This window comes from Citrus sinensis, chromosome 2, assembly GCF_022201045.2.
Source record: "Citrus sinensis cultivar Valencia sweet orange chromosome 2, DVS_A1.0, whole genome shotgun sequence".
NCBI lineage: Eukaryota > Viridiplantae > Streptophyta > Magnoliopsida > Sapindales > Rutaceae > Citrus > Citrus sinensis.
Genome location: NC_068557.1, coordinates 6,548,928 through 6,567,344, shown reverse-complemented (window position 1 = coordinate 6,567,344; position 18,417 = coordinate 6,548,928). Strand labels below are relative to the sequence as shown.

General features: G+C 31.2%; 1 protein-coding gene across 1 annotated transcript; it reads left to right on the top strand.

Annotated features, from left to right (window-relative positions):
- Positions 1–1,815: 1,815 nt before the first annotated feature.
- LOC102627328 (uncharacterized) lies at positions 1,816–5,122 on the top strand. The gene is made up of 5 exons (XM_006470124.4): positions 1,816–2,165; positions 2,443–2,507; positions 2,622–2,682; positions 2,861–3,007; positions 4,847–5,122. Exons 1-5 carry the CDS (start codon positions 1,859–1,861, stop codon positions 4,963–4,965), a joined length of 699 nt encoding a protein of 232 aa, XP_006470187.2. The 5' UTR covers positions 1,816–1,858; the 3' UTR covers positions 4,966–5,122.
- The last annotated feature ends 13,295 nt before the right edge of the window (positions 5,123–18,417 follow it).

Below are 18,417 nucleotides of genomic sequence, written 5' to 3'. Positions count from 1 at the left end.
CATCTTGTTTTAATTGCATGAAATTTAGTGGATTTAACTGCTGGTGAAAAATCGTTTTGCAGCGAAAATTACTGAATTGCAATTCTCATAGTGCATAAAATTACCATAATTTAAAAATCATATCTTTATTTTTTCTTAGTAGTAATTTAGGCTCACATATTATGATTTGTCACCACTAATCTTATTAGATCACGATTGGTCACTAATAATTTTTTAGGTTATGAAGCTTATTAAATCACGATTTTATCACTAATAATTTTTTAAGTTATGACTCAATTTTAATTTGTACTTGATGTGTGAGTGTATTTATTATTATTGAAAGCAACTGGTAATAGAAAATTTTTTCTCACAAAGTTAGAGAAAAAAATTTCTTTTTCTTTGTTTTATATATTGTGACTTCTTTATTCTTTTGTGGAAAAATAAGTTTTTATCTACTTTTTTGGTGGAAACCCTAAGCTTCTTATTTTATCTCCTTTTTAATCCTATTAAATAAAAAATATTTGACTTAAATTAAAAGATAGATAAGTCACTATTTATCTCTCCTCGTCTTTTAATTCTATTAAATCAAAAATATTTGATTTAAATTAAAAGATAAGATAAAACCAAAAGTTGGTGCATCGCTTGCCCTTGTTATAGGGGCTTATCTTGTAAAATGACACAAGACTGCATATTAAATAGAGTCTCCTACATATATTTGAACTTTTAACCAAAATATCTAGTTATCTTGTTTATCAATCAAGTAGTGATGCAATCAATTAAGTGAGCTAACATGAGATCATTTGGATACATACAATAATAGCTACAATAATTAAGTTTGTAATTAAATTATCCTGATTATTTAATTTGAAATCTACTCCCCTAAAAGATTGAAATTTTACTCCATAATTATATGCTATCCAGGATGAGAATATTAATTCATATCACATTGATTTCCTTATAGAATAATCTTTTATATCACATCGTTAGTTAATTGACATTTTAACTGTCCAATCAATTTAATTACATCTTTTTCCTTGATACTTATTAGTTTTTTCTATCGATCATTTTTCAACATATCGATTATGTTGATTGATAAGAGATTTCTATGATAAAGTACCAAAAACCCGTCAAACGATGTTTTGTGTATATTCTATATTGTTAATCTATAAGTTTTACTGCTTATAATTACTCTCAACAAAATACTAAGTAATCTTGACTAGAGATATATGTCGCGTCCATTGATAATTTAAATGGAATAACAATCATGATTATAAAATTATAATTAACTCAATATTGAAATTGCAATAAAATAATTGCCTATGACATTTAACAAGTTTGTCAGTCATTTCAAGGTTAATTAAATATTATATATGATTCAATTAAATGTAGTCAAACTAAATCAGTAAAATATAATTAAGATAAATCATTCAATAAATTTACTATAATCTATACATAAATAGGACAATCAACTCTATTTATCAACTACAAACTCAATTTATGTAATCATAAGATAATTTATATTTATATCGTTCGTGAATCTATATAATGATCACATAAATACATGATTAAATAGATTTTATTCAAAATATTTATACAATTAAAATATTTAGAAAAATATCATAAATATTTTATTAATAAAAATATATATTTATAAATAAATCAGTATATTTTAAACACCTCGTAATTCCCACATTAACTTCTAATTACAGTGCCCATGAAGTTTTAACTAGGAAGATTTTCTTATCCAATATCCGTATCTTTTCGAGTTTTTAAGCATTAAATGGCTGCCACGTGCGCACGCCAATTGCATGTGCTTCTTTTTATCCAACAAAACCAAACTACTGATCAAAATCCTTTCACAGATCACAAAGTTTCCGAAATGGAAATAACTCGCCAGTCATTTTTTTCTCAAACCAAGCTTCTAAGCTGCTCAACTACTTCATTATCACCACCACCACCACCACCACCATCCATCTTTCGTTCTAAAGCTTCGCTTCTTGTTTCTTCTAATTCAGTCCCATTCCATTCCTCTAGGACCCTTCTTACGCAGTTACAAGGCCTTAGAATTAAAGCAAAGAAACATAGAAATCTTGGAGCCATTCGTGCTTCTGAAGCCGACAGCAGCACCACCACCACCACCACTTCAACTGATGTTGCAGCAGAAAGATGGCTTCTTCAACCTGTTGGTAATATATATATATCCCATTGATCAGCTTGAAATTTTGTTTGTACAGCCTTTTGTTTTGGTTCCTTTTTTAGTTATTAGCTCTTGCATGCAATTAAGAAACAAAAATGTCAGCGGGGCCATGTGTGAACTTAGGGTTCAGCGTTGTCATTTTCATTGATACAAAGAATTAACTGTTATAATTAATGTTGTTGTGTTGTTATGATCAATCTAAAGCATGCCGTTTCTTAAGGAATTAATAACAGACCATTTTCATTCGTATCATCATCAAATCCTAGGTGATGGAGACACAAGTCATATTGGTTTTAAAGTTCCAATGCCAGATGCATTTGAAATTGCTTCTGTAAGTAATTTTTGCCTGCTTATATGTATCCCATTGTAATAAATAATCAATTGCGTTGTCTAATTTTCATCACCAAGTTAATCAATTGGAACTGTTTGTTTGAACATTATCTAGACTGAGGTGACAGTTGGCCGTCTTCCTGAGAGAGCAGACATGGTGATTCCAGTCGCAACAGGTACTTGACAATGTCTTTTGTATGCTGACTTGAACCTATGAGCATGAGCCACATGTTCCAGGATAGTGCAATAGTTGGGTTAAATGCTGATTTAATATATTTGCAATTATAATTATGTTTGATATATATCACCTTATTAATGAATTTTGTACAAAACCATATCTTCCCAAATTCACAGTATCTGGTCTACATGCTCGTATTCAGAAGAAAGGCGACAGTCTGTTGGTTACCGATTTGGACAGTACAAATGGTACATTTATTGATGAAAAGCGGCTAAGATCTGGAGTTGTTGCTGTTGCATCCCCTGGGAGTCGTATTACGTTTGGTAATATTTCTTGGATTTAATTTGAACACATTTAATTTTTTTTTCAAAGTGTTGTTTTTCTTGCACGGATGGATTATTATTCACTTCATGTTGCTGCATTCTTGAACCGCAATTTTGAACCTAAAAGCTCATTGCAGTCCGTTACTGTAGGAGACGTATTACAAGTCCTTTTAATTACCTTTGACATTCTTTGTTAAGTGTTTTTTTAAATAAAAAGCTTTCAATGTAGTAATTTTATCCTCTAGCTATGGTGGTAGCTGAAAGCTGTTGGACATTAGTGCTCGTAATCTAGACCTTGCAATTAAAAGAAAATAGACAGTAGTACTTTTTAAATAATCATGTGATAGATTGTGTTTTCATGTTTTGAGCTCTTAAGGGCTGTGAGCCTAACATCATCTTTCTGACTTTCCTGGAGAAACTTTTAGCACAGATACTAATGTCAGTTGCAGCATGCAAAGAATTTGATATTTCAAAATGATAAACGAGCGATGAATTTCATTAAAGAGTAGATGATTGAATTCACAGATTTTGGCAGGAAATTTTCCTAAATGATTAATGAAAAGTTCACTAATATCACATCATTTATAAGCTCCTAGCTTCTTCCGTATCATAGATTTTGTCCATTTCCTTTCTTGTAATCAGAAAAAGCCCAGATCTCTAACTGCTTATGTACCATTTTAAACAATTACAGCTATGACATGGTTTTCATGATAATTTCTCTTTAACTTGTAGTTTTAGGCAGAATTGAAGTACCTTAGCAGGCAAGGATAGAGCTTTTGAATAAATTTACTTGTTGAGCTAAATTAGGAAGGTAAATTCAGTAGTTATCCTAAAGTTAAGTGGTTTCTCTTATGTTTAGAGGATTGACGATAATGAGTCAGTAACTGTAAGTAGTTCATACCAAACTAAATTTCACGATAGTTTAATGTTAGAGGGAACAAGGCAATGCAAATGGATGCTTGGTCTTCAGGAAAAGGAATGCAGTAAACTGCTTAGATTAAGGAGTTTGAAAAATGAATGCAATCAGGATACGAACTCGCTGTGAATAGGTATACATAGAAGTAGGATCTTGTCCAATCTATATCAAACAGTAAACTCTTGGCTTTAATTTTCCTTCACAGTTTGCATTATACTTGAACTGTTTTCTTTGTTTTACTTGCTTTCTTCTGTTCAGTTATGAATGGGTATAGTATTTTTGTATTAATTTCTCTTGCATCAATAGCATCATTACTGATGCCATGTCAGGTTTTGGTAAAAATTCTCTTTTGATCTGGGATATGATGAATTAATGATTGTAGATTTATAGTGATTAATAGATTTATCCGTGTTTTTGGACTACTAGATCTTGCTCCAACCCATAAACCGCAGCAAGTTATAGCAATGATTCTGACTTACGATTATTTTTCATATAATTGATTTGAAAGATGGAATTTATTCAGATCTTAACCATCACTCTTCTTGTTTTGAGCATTTGATTGTCATACTTCATGGTATTAGTCATTAGTCAGCCTTTAAAGTAACAATATTGCTAGGCAATCTAATCAATTCTAGTACTATTCCATTAGCAGCATTGAATTGTCAAACACTGAATATCTTTTAAGTTTCAAATTGGAACCCCTTTACTCTCACCTCTAAACCTTATCACACTTAGCAGTTAAGCGTATGTTAACGAACATGAGTTCAGATGCCATGAAAGAATCAATATAATAATTGTGTATGAATATTAGTTAATTTCTTTCAATTCTATGATTTTCCTTACAAGTTGTTCAATAGATTGACCTATATATGAGCTTCTAAAGTTCCGAAATTAATGGTTAATTGGGTTCTCTGTTTCTCCAGGGGATACCCATCTGGCTATGTTCCGTGTCTCGAAGATTGACACTGTTGAAGCTCCGAGCAAAACAGAAGAATCTGAAGAAAAGGGTGACAGTCCTCCTTTGAGTTCTGCAAAGAGTTAAAATTCCAATCCTGGAATTATTTTATTATAAAATGATAATTTTGGTATTTGCCGAGTATGTTTCTAATTATGTCAGTCAACGAAATAAAATGTATTTTGGATCCAAGAATTTTTGTTTTTCTTCAATGAAAATTTTGTCATCTCATTTGCATAATAAATACTCTAGTGTAACAAGTATCTTTTAATATGAATTGTACATATTGAAAATCTATATATGAAGTTCATGATCTTAACGATAACAAATTCAAGTAACAACGACTTCTGATGCAAAATCTAGTAGTACCGTTGATTTCGGTCTAACATATATAAACGAATATAAATTGGTCTAAAATTTGAATAAATTGGCCTAAAATTTGAATAGATTTAAAATGTCAAATGCTCTAGTTGTTAAATTTATTTCTCTAATAGAAATTTTTAAGTGTAGACGTCCTCATTTTTTTTTATATGTTCACTCTATCAAGTCATATACTTTAATAAGATTAGTGCTTAATTTAGTATAAACTCATATAGTTTAATAGTATATATACACTAATTTCATTAAATTACATGACTTAATAATGTGTCTCAAGAAGGAAAAAAAAAATGAGAGCATCACATGAGAGAAGGACTTTATATATATATGTATGCGTCTTTATATATATATATATATGGTATTTAGTTTGTTTATCCCTCTCAAATCTATTTAGATTTAAATTGGTCTAAAATTTTAATCAAAATTTAATTATTTTTGCCATCATAGGTTGGATCGATTATTGATATTTATAATTATAAATTTATTAGAACCTCTTACATTAGTTAGGTAATAAAGTTATCTAATCTTTATGTTTGAAATAGGCATAATAAACTTCTAAATATTTAGAAAAAAAATCAACTTCAACAATATATGCAAGAGGAGAGGACTCAACAATATAGGTGGATAAGACTATAACTCTCAACTATTTAATTTTGCCCTTTTCCTAATAATTAATTTATTATTAAGTTATTAATTTAATGTCTTATTATTACTATTATTTGGAACAGTGGGCATTTTAAATTTTAATTACCACCATTTTACAAATTAAAAACAAAAATTCTAATCTCCTACGACAAAGACTAGTTGTAATCACCCTGATACTGAAAGTAGAGAGTTTTGAGTTTTGACCGGAAGGGAGGGAAAAAGGGAAAGTTGGTTGGAAAGAGCAAAGCAAGCCCTGAATTTAGTAATTAATAGGGTCTGAGAAAGAGAAACTCCGATTCCGTTACAAGAGGTTGGTGGTGGCAATCGTAAATTTGGAGAAGTGAGAGATCCAAAATGGACATTTCACAGTCTCACGGAGTGGAGATGATGAGGCTGATCATTGCCGTTGCTCTTGTTGCCATTGGAGCTCGCACCGCTTACTATTTCTATGTCACCAAGAAACCCAAAGGGTAAGTTTTCAATTTCAAAATCTTATTTAATTATTTATTTTATACACTAATTAATTTGTGTTTCTTTTTCTTGGATGATTTAATGATAATGCGTGAATGCATTCATATTCAGTACTTTATTTGCTGTAAACAGTGACGCGTGTGCCTTTTCATTAACATGTGTGGTGCCAGTCAAGCATTTCGAAATATTCCTTAAATTGACCTAAATTAACAATCTTTTGCCATATTTTTATTTTAGGCTATCCGTTTAATTGCTTTTTTGGTCTTTGCTGTTGTGAGTCATTCTACTAATAGGGAGGCAGGGATACTGAATCCACTTAGATTTGTTGCCTAAATCATTTTAAATGTACACTTGCTCGTAAGTGGATGCAATACTCTTTATGATTTGAATCTTTTAGAATTGAAAAATCATGAGAAATATGTTTGCCTTGACAGGCTACTTGGACCCTGAAAAGTGTAACGAATTCAAAATCATTAATCGAAGTTCGCATTTGCTCTCCCTACTCCAACTTCAGTCTTGGGCCTTCCAATTGGACAACATACTAGTTGCAGGTTTGTCTCTCATGATTGGTTTTATTTAATACTTATTCAGTTCTTGTTTATCTTTGGTAATAATTATTTAGTTCTTGTCTATCCTGGTAATGATGTTCATTACATAAATTTTCTCAAACAGAGGAAGAGGTGATCTTGGTGAAGAGGTTATCAAACCACATACTCCGGCAACTTTGGATTCAGATATTGGATATTTTGAACTTGTTATAAAGGTGGTTTATGCATTCTGGAGTTCATTGTCCATTCTTCCAAGAAATAATTTATTGTCTTTTGATTTTTATGCCGATACAATGATTTTGGCTTTTCTTTCTAATAGATGTATCTGCAAGGAAGAATGTCCCACCACTTCCATGAGTTGCAGGAAGGTGATTACTTGCCCATGAAGGGACCGGACCCCAGGTCAAAATAATGTCTAATTTGAGTTGCATTACTTTTACAGTTTTGTTTTGGGGCTACTCTCTTGAAAATGCATTAGCCCAATCCCTTGACAGTAGGAGATTTGATTCTTTGCTTCTAAAAGTTATTTACTTTAATGTGAAACACAGTAGATTCTTCATTGATGAAACCTAGACATCATAATCTTGTCCTAGATTGTTCTTGATGTCATTGAGTGATATGTATAAATTCCACTTATGATGATAACAGGGACGCTTCAAGTATCAACCTGGCCAAGTTGAAGCTTTTGGGACGCTTACTGGAGACACTGGCATTGCTCCTATGTTCCAAGTATGTATTTTGGAAGTGGAACATCTGGATAGCTCTGCACATGGCTTTTTCATTTTTCTGTTGCTCATATTATCATTTTTTGTATTATCCTCTCTCTTTTGTTTTCTTAGGTTGCCAGAGCCATACTAGAAAATCCAAATGACAAAACCAATGTATATCTTATCTATGCCAATGTAACATTCTATGATATTCTTTTGATGGTAAACATTCCTCACTCTCAGTCTCTAATCAGCACACCTTTCTGTCTCTTTAAAGGATACAACATCAGAAGACAAGAATATTCTGCCGCATATTTCTGGCTGCTATGTTGTCTCTTTCTTTTTAGCTGGGAAAAAAAAAGTAAAAAATAAAAAAGGCTGTTAAGATTTTTTATGATAATCAATCCATTTTTTAATCACTTGAACTACCAAAAACTAAAATGTGAACTTTCATTTATATACCTGAACTTCGATTACTTTTGCCTTTTATTCATGTCCATTCCTTGTAATATTTTTTGTCTCTTGAAACAGTAGTTAATTAGAAAATGAGAACTTCAACTATTTTAACAATATTTTCATTTGTCCTTTACTTTTGTCCAATAAGCTAAACTATCAGAAGGATTTAAGGTATCGAGATTTCTGTCTTTCATGAGTTTCTAGATGAACAAATTGTCTTTCGGTTTTATTTATTTAAATTTTTAACAGCTAAGGATCCTTTTAGCTTTTTGGTACTTAAATCTGATCCTCTTGGAGATTTTTAGAACACTGAGTATATGCAAAGCCATTTTTTCTCTATGGACAAGTAAATGTATCTCAAGGATTGTGTATTGCTTAACTGGAGAACATCTTGCTAATTTTATATGATGTAACAGTTCCTGAGAATTATATTAATGATATTTGAGACATATTTGAAGATGATACAAACTTGGAATTTACAGCAATGCATGGTATGGGATTGGGAGTACTTGAGTTGATGGCATGAGTGATTTAACGTTTTTTTGAACTGTATCTTTGCAGGAAGAGCTTGATAATCTTGCCACCATTTTTTTCTGACCACTTTAAAATCTACTATGTTTGAATCAGGTACATTCATTTCATTTGCTTCTTCGCTCTCTAGTTTTATCTGTTTCTTTTGCTTTTTCCTTTCTTCTTTTAAATTGCACGAGTGAATTTTTTTTACTTAATTCAGAGCTTTTTCCTTTTAGATTTAAGGATAAGAAGCTGAATATTGTTTGAATTTATTCATTTATTTTTGGGATCTTTATATAAGTGCTTTTGCCTTCCTTGAAGTTTCTACTGATATTATGGAAATAATGTTAATTTTTTTTCCCTAAAACTGCTTTTCTGTACTGCTTATAAGAGCAGAATGAAAAACTTATTGTATGTTACAAGTATAAAGCTGTATGAGTAAAACTAACGGCTGTTAGGATACATTCTAGTAGGGGTGTTCAGAATCCGATCCGATCCGTTCAATCCGTCTGATCCGCAAAAATCCGATCCGTATAAATCCGATCTGTGGATTGGTGGATTGGATTGGATTGAAATTTTAAAAATCCGCAGTCGGTGGATTGGATATGGATTTACTTCTGTGAATCCGCAAAAAAATATATTTATTTATTTATTTTAAAAAATATTATAAATATAATATTACATAATTATATAAACACTATAATTTAATTTAGTCATTATTTAATAAAATTATAAAACAAAAAATATTAAATTAATAATTAAAAAAATTAAAGTAAAGTAAAGTTATTAAGTAAAGTAACATAACAATCATTATCTAATAAAAAAAATAAAAAATATGAAATCGGTCAAAAATTATTGAAATAAAGTCAAAAGTTAAAGCTTTTGTCAAAAAAAAAAAATAACAATGACATAAAGTAGATATCGCCAAAAGCAACTAGCATTAGCAATTTAGCATAACCCAAAATCGCAAATCAGTGGTCACTCTGCAAACGAAAAAAAAACCCTAAGCTGCTTCCTGTTTCCCTGCCATCACAGTCACACGCACAATATCGACGAGTATTATTAAATCTTATCACGGTGTGTCTATCTCCTTCTTCAGGTACAGTACTCGTAAATATTCTCCTAATTTATTATTTTGATTTTATCTTCGATAACATTTATTCTGATTTTTTTTAATTATTATTATGTATCTTCTTTTTTATCAATGGTGACTTGAGATAATGATTTTGATATTCTTTTATTAATAATAAGGTTGTTGGGGATTGAGGAAGAGAATTATTTGTTGATTATATGTCCTAATTCGGTTGCTTTTGCTTTTTATTCTGTGGTAAAATTGAATCTGTTAATTTCTTGTTTGATGGGCTATTTTTTTAAAAAATGAAGATTAAAGAATTGTTGTTGGGGGTGTTTGAATCATGTTGCTTCTGTGGATCTAACAATCATATTACTTTTTCTGGATGTAACACGCGAATTTCATGATTTTTCTTTTTGGTGGTGTAGATGACTTCTCAATTTGATAAAGGAAAACGCGTAGCTGTAGATTCAACCCCCCCAAGTTCTAAATCATCCAGTAATGCTGAAGGTACGCCCAATAAATCCACTACTTCAGAAGCTTGGGAGCATTTTATCCAATTAAGTTCTGATCCACTGCATCCTAGATCCAAATGTCGATATTGTGGAAAAGAATATAAATGTGGTTTTCATAAAGGAACATCTAATTTATTGGGTCATATAAGAGAGAGGTGTCTAAAATATCCCGGTCGAGCTCGAGTGGACAAAAAACAAAAAATTTTGTCTTACCAACCAGTGAAAATTGGAGAGCCATGTAGCCTTGTATCAACGACATATAATGTTGAGGCTTGTAGGGAAGCAATTGCTAAGTTTGTTATAAAAGATGAGATGTCATTTAGAGTTGTAGAGGGTGAAGGGTTTAGGGAAATGTTGGGAGTTTTTGAAAATAGATTTAAAGTACCATCTCGCACTACTATTGCTCGTGATATTTTGCAACTTTACAAAAAAACAAAGAAAGATTTGACTGATTTTTTTGTTAGTAGTCATCAAAGAGTTTGCCTCACTACAGACACATGGACTTCAGCTCAAAATCTTTGTTATATGTGTCTTACAGCTCACTTTATTGATGATAATTGGACATTGCACAAAAAAATATTGAATTTTTGTCAAGTTGCTGACCATAAAGGTGAAACAATTGGTAGGCAAATTGAAACATGCCTATTAGATTGGGGTATTGAGAGAGTTTTTACAGTAACGGTTGATAATGCTTCTTCTAATGATGGTGTTGTCTTTTATTTGTCAAAAGTTGTGAACAATTGGAATAGTGCAATTTTAGGGGGTCAAAATATGCATTTGAGGTGTAGTGCACATATATTAAATCTCATTGTTGCAGAAGGGTTAAAAGAGTATCATCATTCGATTTCTAAAATTCGCAATGTTGTAAGATTTATTAGATCTTCGCCTTCTAGGACACAAAAGTTTAAGGCATATGCAGAGCGAGAGAAAATTTCTTCAAATAAGTTGTTGTGTTTAGATGTCGTAACTAGATGGAATTCCATTTTTTTCATGTTAGAGGCTGCTGAAAAGTATGAAAAAGTATTTGATCGGTTAGAGCTTCATGATGCACAATACATACGTGAGTTTTGTTTGAGCGAGCCAAAAACGTGTCCTTCGTCAATTGATTGGGAATATGCTCGTTATTTCATTAAATTCTTGAAGGTTTTTCATGATGCCACTTTGACATTTTCGGGTTCTTTATATGTGACCTCCAATAATTTTTTGCGCCAATTATGTTTGATTCATACACAATTGCAAGCTTGGAGGGATAGTAAGGATTTATTTTTGAAGATAATGGCTGAAAATATGAAAAAGAAGTATGATAAGTATTGGGGAAATTATGAAACAATCAACCCTTACTTGTTTGTTTCTATTTTGCTTGAGCCTCGACATAAAGAACGGTTTTTGAGATATTGTTTTGTAGTGTTGTTTGGTGAATTTAAAGCTAATGAGTTGGTTGTTAAAGTGCGGAATAATTTACATAGTTTATATGAGGAATACAAATTGCTTTATGGTGGTGATGTGGAAGTAATGGATGCTGTCAATGATGAAAAAGATTTAGAGGTTGATACTGAGGTTGATGCTAGGCAAATGTTTGATTTGGGTTATATGAGGATTTTAAAAGACAACATTTTTGTAGAGTGCAAAACAGAAGTGGATATTTACTTGTTAGAATCATGTGAGAACCCAGAAAATGAGAGTTTTAATGTTTTAGATTGGTGGAAGATTAATTCTTCCAAATATCCAATTTTGTCTTATGTTGCTCGAGATATTTTGGCCATGCCTGTTTCTACTGTGGCATCTGAGTCAGCATTTAGCACTGGTGGGCGTGTTCTTGATCCACATCGGTGCTCACTATCTACAAGGACGGTGGAGGCATTAATTTGCACACAAAATTGGCTACGTTCAACTCCGATAAATTTTGATGAAGCAATAGATGAGATTGAACATATTGAGACAGGTAAAATGTAACAATTTACCTTTAATTTTATTTTTTTATTATTATTTGACTTTATGTTGTTATTCTATTTTAAAAATTGACATTTTTCTTATCTTATACGTATAGAGATTTTGGGAGCTGACAAGAACATATTTGATGAAGCTTGATGGCATTTGATGTGATATAAGGGTAAATATTTATTAATTTATTTATTAAATAATTTTTTTTATTTAATAATTTTTTATTTGTTATTTATATCAATTATGTTTATTTTGTTTAGGCTAAAATACGAAACACAAATTGGAGGTGGAAGTTTTTCCTTTTGGTGTGTTTTATTTTGAGTCTTTCAATGTATTATTGTGGCTTTATTTGAGCAATTAATTTTGATATTATATTAATATATTATTGTAATTTTATTTGAACAATTAATTTTGGTATGTTATGTTTTAAAACTTTAAACGTATTATTATAGTTTTATTTAAACAATTAATCACGATGTGTTATATTTTGAAATTTTAAATGTATTATTAAAACAAACAATTAATTTGTTTAAATTTTATTTAATTTTAAATTTAATTGGTAGTAAAATTATTTTATATTAGATTTTTTTTTTAATTTCATTAGTTTATAGATTGAAGAGAACTAAAATTTTTAATTCGCAAATCAATTCGTAAAATGATGGATTTGGATATGGATTGAGTCAAATCCGCATCCGATCCGCAGATGTATGGATTGGATATGGATTGAATTTTATCAATCCGTGGATTAGATTGAATTGAAAAATTATAATCCGCAAAATCATGGATCGGATATGGATTGATGTCCAATCCGTAAAATCCGATCCGCGAACACCCCTACATTCTAGTGATATAGAAGAGTATCTATTCCATATAGAAGAGGTTATTTAATATTATATGATGTCTGAATGATGCATGAACAGTAAAGAAAACTAATGGGTACTTTAAAGGTTATTATATCTTTAAGGTATGCATGGGTCTATTATATCTTTAAGGTATGCTTGTAGCTGTAAAGTACTTTTGTAAGTCAGGCTTACATTGCTCCTTTGCTCTCCTGCTAGTCTTATAATATCAACTTCAGCCACCACAAGAATGGGATGGCGGTGTAGGGTTCATTTCCAAGGAAATGATTCTAACCCACTGCCCCAGCTCCAGCCTCTGACATCCAGGTAAATTTTTAATCACCAATCCCCTCAATCCCATCACTTTCTTCACCTTCAACCTAGTTATTTGATTTTAATAACTAGGGGTGTTCGCGGATTGGATTTTACGGATTGGACATCAATCCATATCCGATCCATGATTTTACGGATTATAATTTTTCAATCCAATCCAATCCACGGATTGATAAAATTCAATCCATATCCAATCCATACATCTGCGGATCGGATGCGGATTTGACTCAATCCATATCCAATCCATATGTCTGCGGATCGGATGCGGATTTGACTCAATCCATATCCAAATCCATCATTTTACGAATTGATTTGCGAATTAAAAATTTTAGTTCTCTTCAATCTATAAACTAATGAAATTAAAAAAAAAAATCTAATATAAAATAATTTTACTACCAATTAAATTTAAAATTAAATAAAATTTAAACAAATTAATTGTTTGTTTTAATAATACATTTAAAATTTCAAAATATAACACATCGTGATTAATTGTTTAAATAAAACTATAATAATACGTTTAAAGTTTTAAAACATAACATACCAAAATTAATTGTTCAAATAAAATTACAATAATATATTAATATAATATCAAAATTAATTGCTCAAATAAAGCCACAATAATACATTGAAAGACTCAAAATAAAACACACCAAAAGGAAAAACTTCCACCTCCAATTTGTGTTTCGTATTTTAGCCTAAACAAAATAAACATAATTGATATAAATAACAAATAAAAAATTATTAAATAAAAAAAATTATTTAATAAATAAATTAATAAATATTTACCCTTATATCACATCAAATGCCATCAAGCTTCATCAAATATGTTCTTGTCAGCTCCCAAAATCTCTATACGTATAAGATAAGAAAAATGTCAATTTTTAAAATAGAATAACAACATAAAGTCAAATAATAATAAAAAAATAAAATTAAAGGTAAATTGTTACATTTTACCTGTCTCAATATGTTCAATCTCATCTATTGCTTCATCAAAATTTATCGGAGTTGAACGTAGCCAATTTTGTGTGCAAATTAATGCCTCCACCGTCCTTGTAGATAGTGAGCACCGATGTGGATCAAGAACACGCCCACCAGTGCTAAATGCTGACTCAGATGCCACAGTAGAAACAGGCATGGCCAAAATATCTCGAGCAACATAAGACAAAATTGGATATTTGGAAGAATTAATCTTCCACCAATCTAAAACATTAAAACTCTCATTTTCTGGGTTCTCACATGATTCTAACAAGTAAATATCCACTTCTGTTTTGCACTCTACAAAAATGTTGTCTTTTAAAATCCTCATATAACCCAAATCAAACATTTGCCTAGCATCAACCTCAGTATCAACCTCTAAATCTTTTTCATCATTGACAGCATCCATTACTTCCACATCACCACCATAAAGCAATTTGTATTCCTCATATAAACTATGTAAATTATTCCGCACTTTAACAACCAACTCATTAGCTTTAAATTCACCAAACAACACTACAAAACAATATCTCAAAAACCGTTCTTTATGTCGAGGCTCAAGCAAAATAGAAACAAACAAGTAAGGGTTGATTGTTTCATAATTTCCCCAATACTTATCATACTTCTTTTTCATATTTTCAGCCATTATCTTCAAAAATAAATCCTTACTATCCCTCCAAGCTTGCAATTGTGTATGAATCAAACATAATTGGCGCAAAAAATTATTGGAGGTCACATATAAAGAACCCGAAAATGTCAAAGTGGCATCATGAAAAACCTTCAAGAATTTAATGAAATAACGAGCATATTCCCAATCAATTGACGAAGGACACGTTTTTGGCTCGCTCAAACAAAACTCACGTATGTATTGTGCATCATGAAGCTCTAACCGATCAAATACTTTTTCATACTTTTCAGCAGCCTCTAACATGAAAAAAATGGAATTCCATCTAGTTACGACATCTAAACACAACAACTTATTTGAAGAAATTTTCTCTCGCTCTGCATATGCCTTAAACTTTTGTGTCCTAGAAGGCGAAGATCTAATAAATCTTACAACATTGCGAATTTTAGAAATCGAATGATGATACTCTTTTAACCCTTCTGCAACAATGAGATTTAATATATGTGCACTACACCTCAAATGCATATTTTGACCCCCTAAAATTGCACTATTCCAATTGTTCACAACTTTTGACAAATAAAAGACAACACCATCATTAGAAGAAGCATTATCAACCGTTACTGTAAAAACTCTCTCAATACCCCAATCTAATAGGCATGTTTCAATTTGCCTACCAATTGTTTCACCTTTATGGTCAGCAACTTGACAAAAATTCAATATTTTTTTGTGCAATGTCCAATTATCATCAATAAAGTGAGCTGTAAGACACATATAACAAAGATTTTGAGCTGAAGTCCATGTGTCTGTAGTGAGGCAAACTCTTTGATGACTACTAACAAAAAAATCAGTCAAATCTTTCTTTGTTTTTTTGTAAAGTTGCAAAATATCACGAGCAATAGTAGTGCGAGATGGTACTTTAAATCTATTTTCAAAAACTCCCAACATTTCCCTAAACCCTTCACCCTCTACAACTCTAAATGACATCTCATCTTTTATAACAAACTTAGCAATTGCTTCCCTACAAGCCTCAACATTATATGTCGTTGATACAAGGCTACATGGCTCTCCAATTTTCACTGGTTGGTAAGACAAAATTTTTTGTTTTTTGTCCACTCGAGCTCGACCGGGATATTTTAGACACCTCTCTCTTATATGACCCAATAAATTAGATGTTCCTTTATGAAAACCACATTTATATTCTTTTCCACAATATCGACATTTGGATCTAGGATGCAGTGGATCAGAACTTAATTGGATAAAATGCTCCCAAGCTTCTGAAGTAGTGGATTTATTGGGCGTACCTTCAGCATTACTGGATGATTTAGAACTTGGGGGGGTTGAATCTACAGCTACGCGTTTTCCTTTATCAAATTGAGAAGTCATCTACACCACCAAAAAGAAAAATCATGAAATTCGCGTGTTACATCCAGAAAAAGTAATATGATTGTTAGATCCACAGAAGCAACATGATTCAAACACCCCCAACAAAAATTCTTTAATCTTCATTTTTTAAAAAAATAGCCCATCAAACAAGAAATTAACAGATTCAATTTTACCACAGAATAAAAAGCAAAAGCAACCGAATTAGGACATATAATCAACAAATAATTCTCTTCCTCAATCCCCAACAACCTTATTATTAATAAAAGAATATCAAAATCATTATCTCAAGTCACCATTGATAAAAAAGAAGATACATAATAATAATTAAAAAAAATCAGAATAAATGTTATCGAAGATAAAATCAAAATAATAAATTAGGAGAATATTTACGAGTACTGTACCTGAAGAAGGAGATAGACACACCGTGATAAGATTTAATAATACTCGTCGATATTGTGCGTGTGACTGTGATGGCAGGGAAGCAGGAAGCAGCTTAGGGTTTTTTTTTCGTTTGCAGAGTGACCACTGATTTGCGATTTTGGGTTATGCTAAATTGCTAATGCTAGTTGCTTTTGGCGTTATCTACTTTATGTCATTGTTATTTTTTTTTTTGACAAAAGCTTTAACTTTTGACTTTATTTCAATAATTTTTGACCGATTTCATATTTTTTTTATTAGATAATGATTGTTATGTTACTTTACTTAATAACTTTACTTTACTTTAATTTTTTTAATTATTAATTTAATATTTTTTATTTTATAATTTTATTAAATAATGACTAAATTAAATTATAGTGTTTATATAATTATGTAATATTATATTTATAATATTTTTTAAAATAAATAAATAAATATATTTTTTTGCGGATTCACGGATTTTTGCGGATTCACAGAAGTAAATCCATATCCAATCCACCGACTGCGGATTTTTAAAATTTCAATCCAATCCAATCCACCAATCCACGGATCGGATTTATACGGATCGGATTTTTGCGGATCAGACAGATTGAACGGATCGGATCAGATTCTGAACACCCCTACTAATAACCATGAGCACCAATCTACTATCTGGTGCAGATATTACGGTGTGGACCACCACCCATGAACAAAGCTATGGCTGCCCATCTCAAGGATCTTGGATATACACGCGAAATGCAGTTCCAATTTGGAGCTTTTGATGAACTTCCTCCCATTCTCGACGTCACCTTATTTACAGCTAGCATTAGCTTGACGCACATTTTGTCCATGTAATTCGAGCTCTGAGTACGACGCTGTATCAGATTAGAGATTTAGAGGTCAACACCCTAGGTGTAGCCTTTGAGGTCCCTAATTTGTCATAGTAAGCCAATGCAGTTTCGGTAGTCTGCTGTTATACTCAACTTATTCTTGACACAGTGAAAGAGAAATGTAATGTTTAAAATGAAAAATTATTGATTCATGTCAACAATAATAAAGGTGATTATAAAATAATTCATTGCCATGCTTAGAGAATAGATCTGGGTAACCCTAATTGGTTTAAACTAAAATGAGGACACTATATACAATCGTTATGTTGCTTGTTGGAAGAACACGTCTATCCTAAATGTCAACTTGATTCTGCAACGTAAGTATCTATCTATTTCTGATTCTTTTTATGTCTTCTACGCCTCATCATCATCTTGTATTTTTTCTGCTCGGTGCTCCAATCTGCTAGTATCTTCCCACAAATTGAACAGCATCTACAGAGAGCAACAACAGTCATGTAAATTAAAAAGACTAACCTAATTTATAACTACTTAAAAATAATAATAATAATAATTACTTACATGAATCCACCACAACGGGTCACCATGCAAAGTCTAAGACAGTGACCGCACCACTTCATTCTCTTATTAAATCTTTTGCTGTGAAACTACATGTAATGAAATAATATAAATTAAATAGCTAAAAGCTATCAATTTAATCAAGAATTGCTACTAATTAAAGCACTATACAGATATATATATATATATACGCATAAAAATTTTAAGAAGAGAGAAGCGAATTACCAATTTCAATTTCTTGAAAGAGAACTCCATGGAGAAGAGGAGAGAACCTTTGTTAAAGCATTATATAAACATGGTTATCAATTCGCTGTGATATGCGTCTATACATTAATA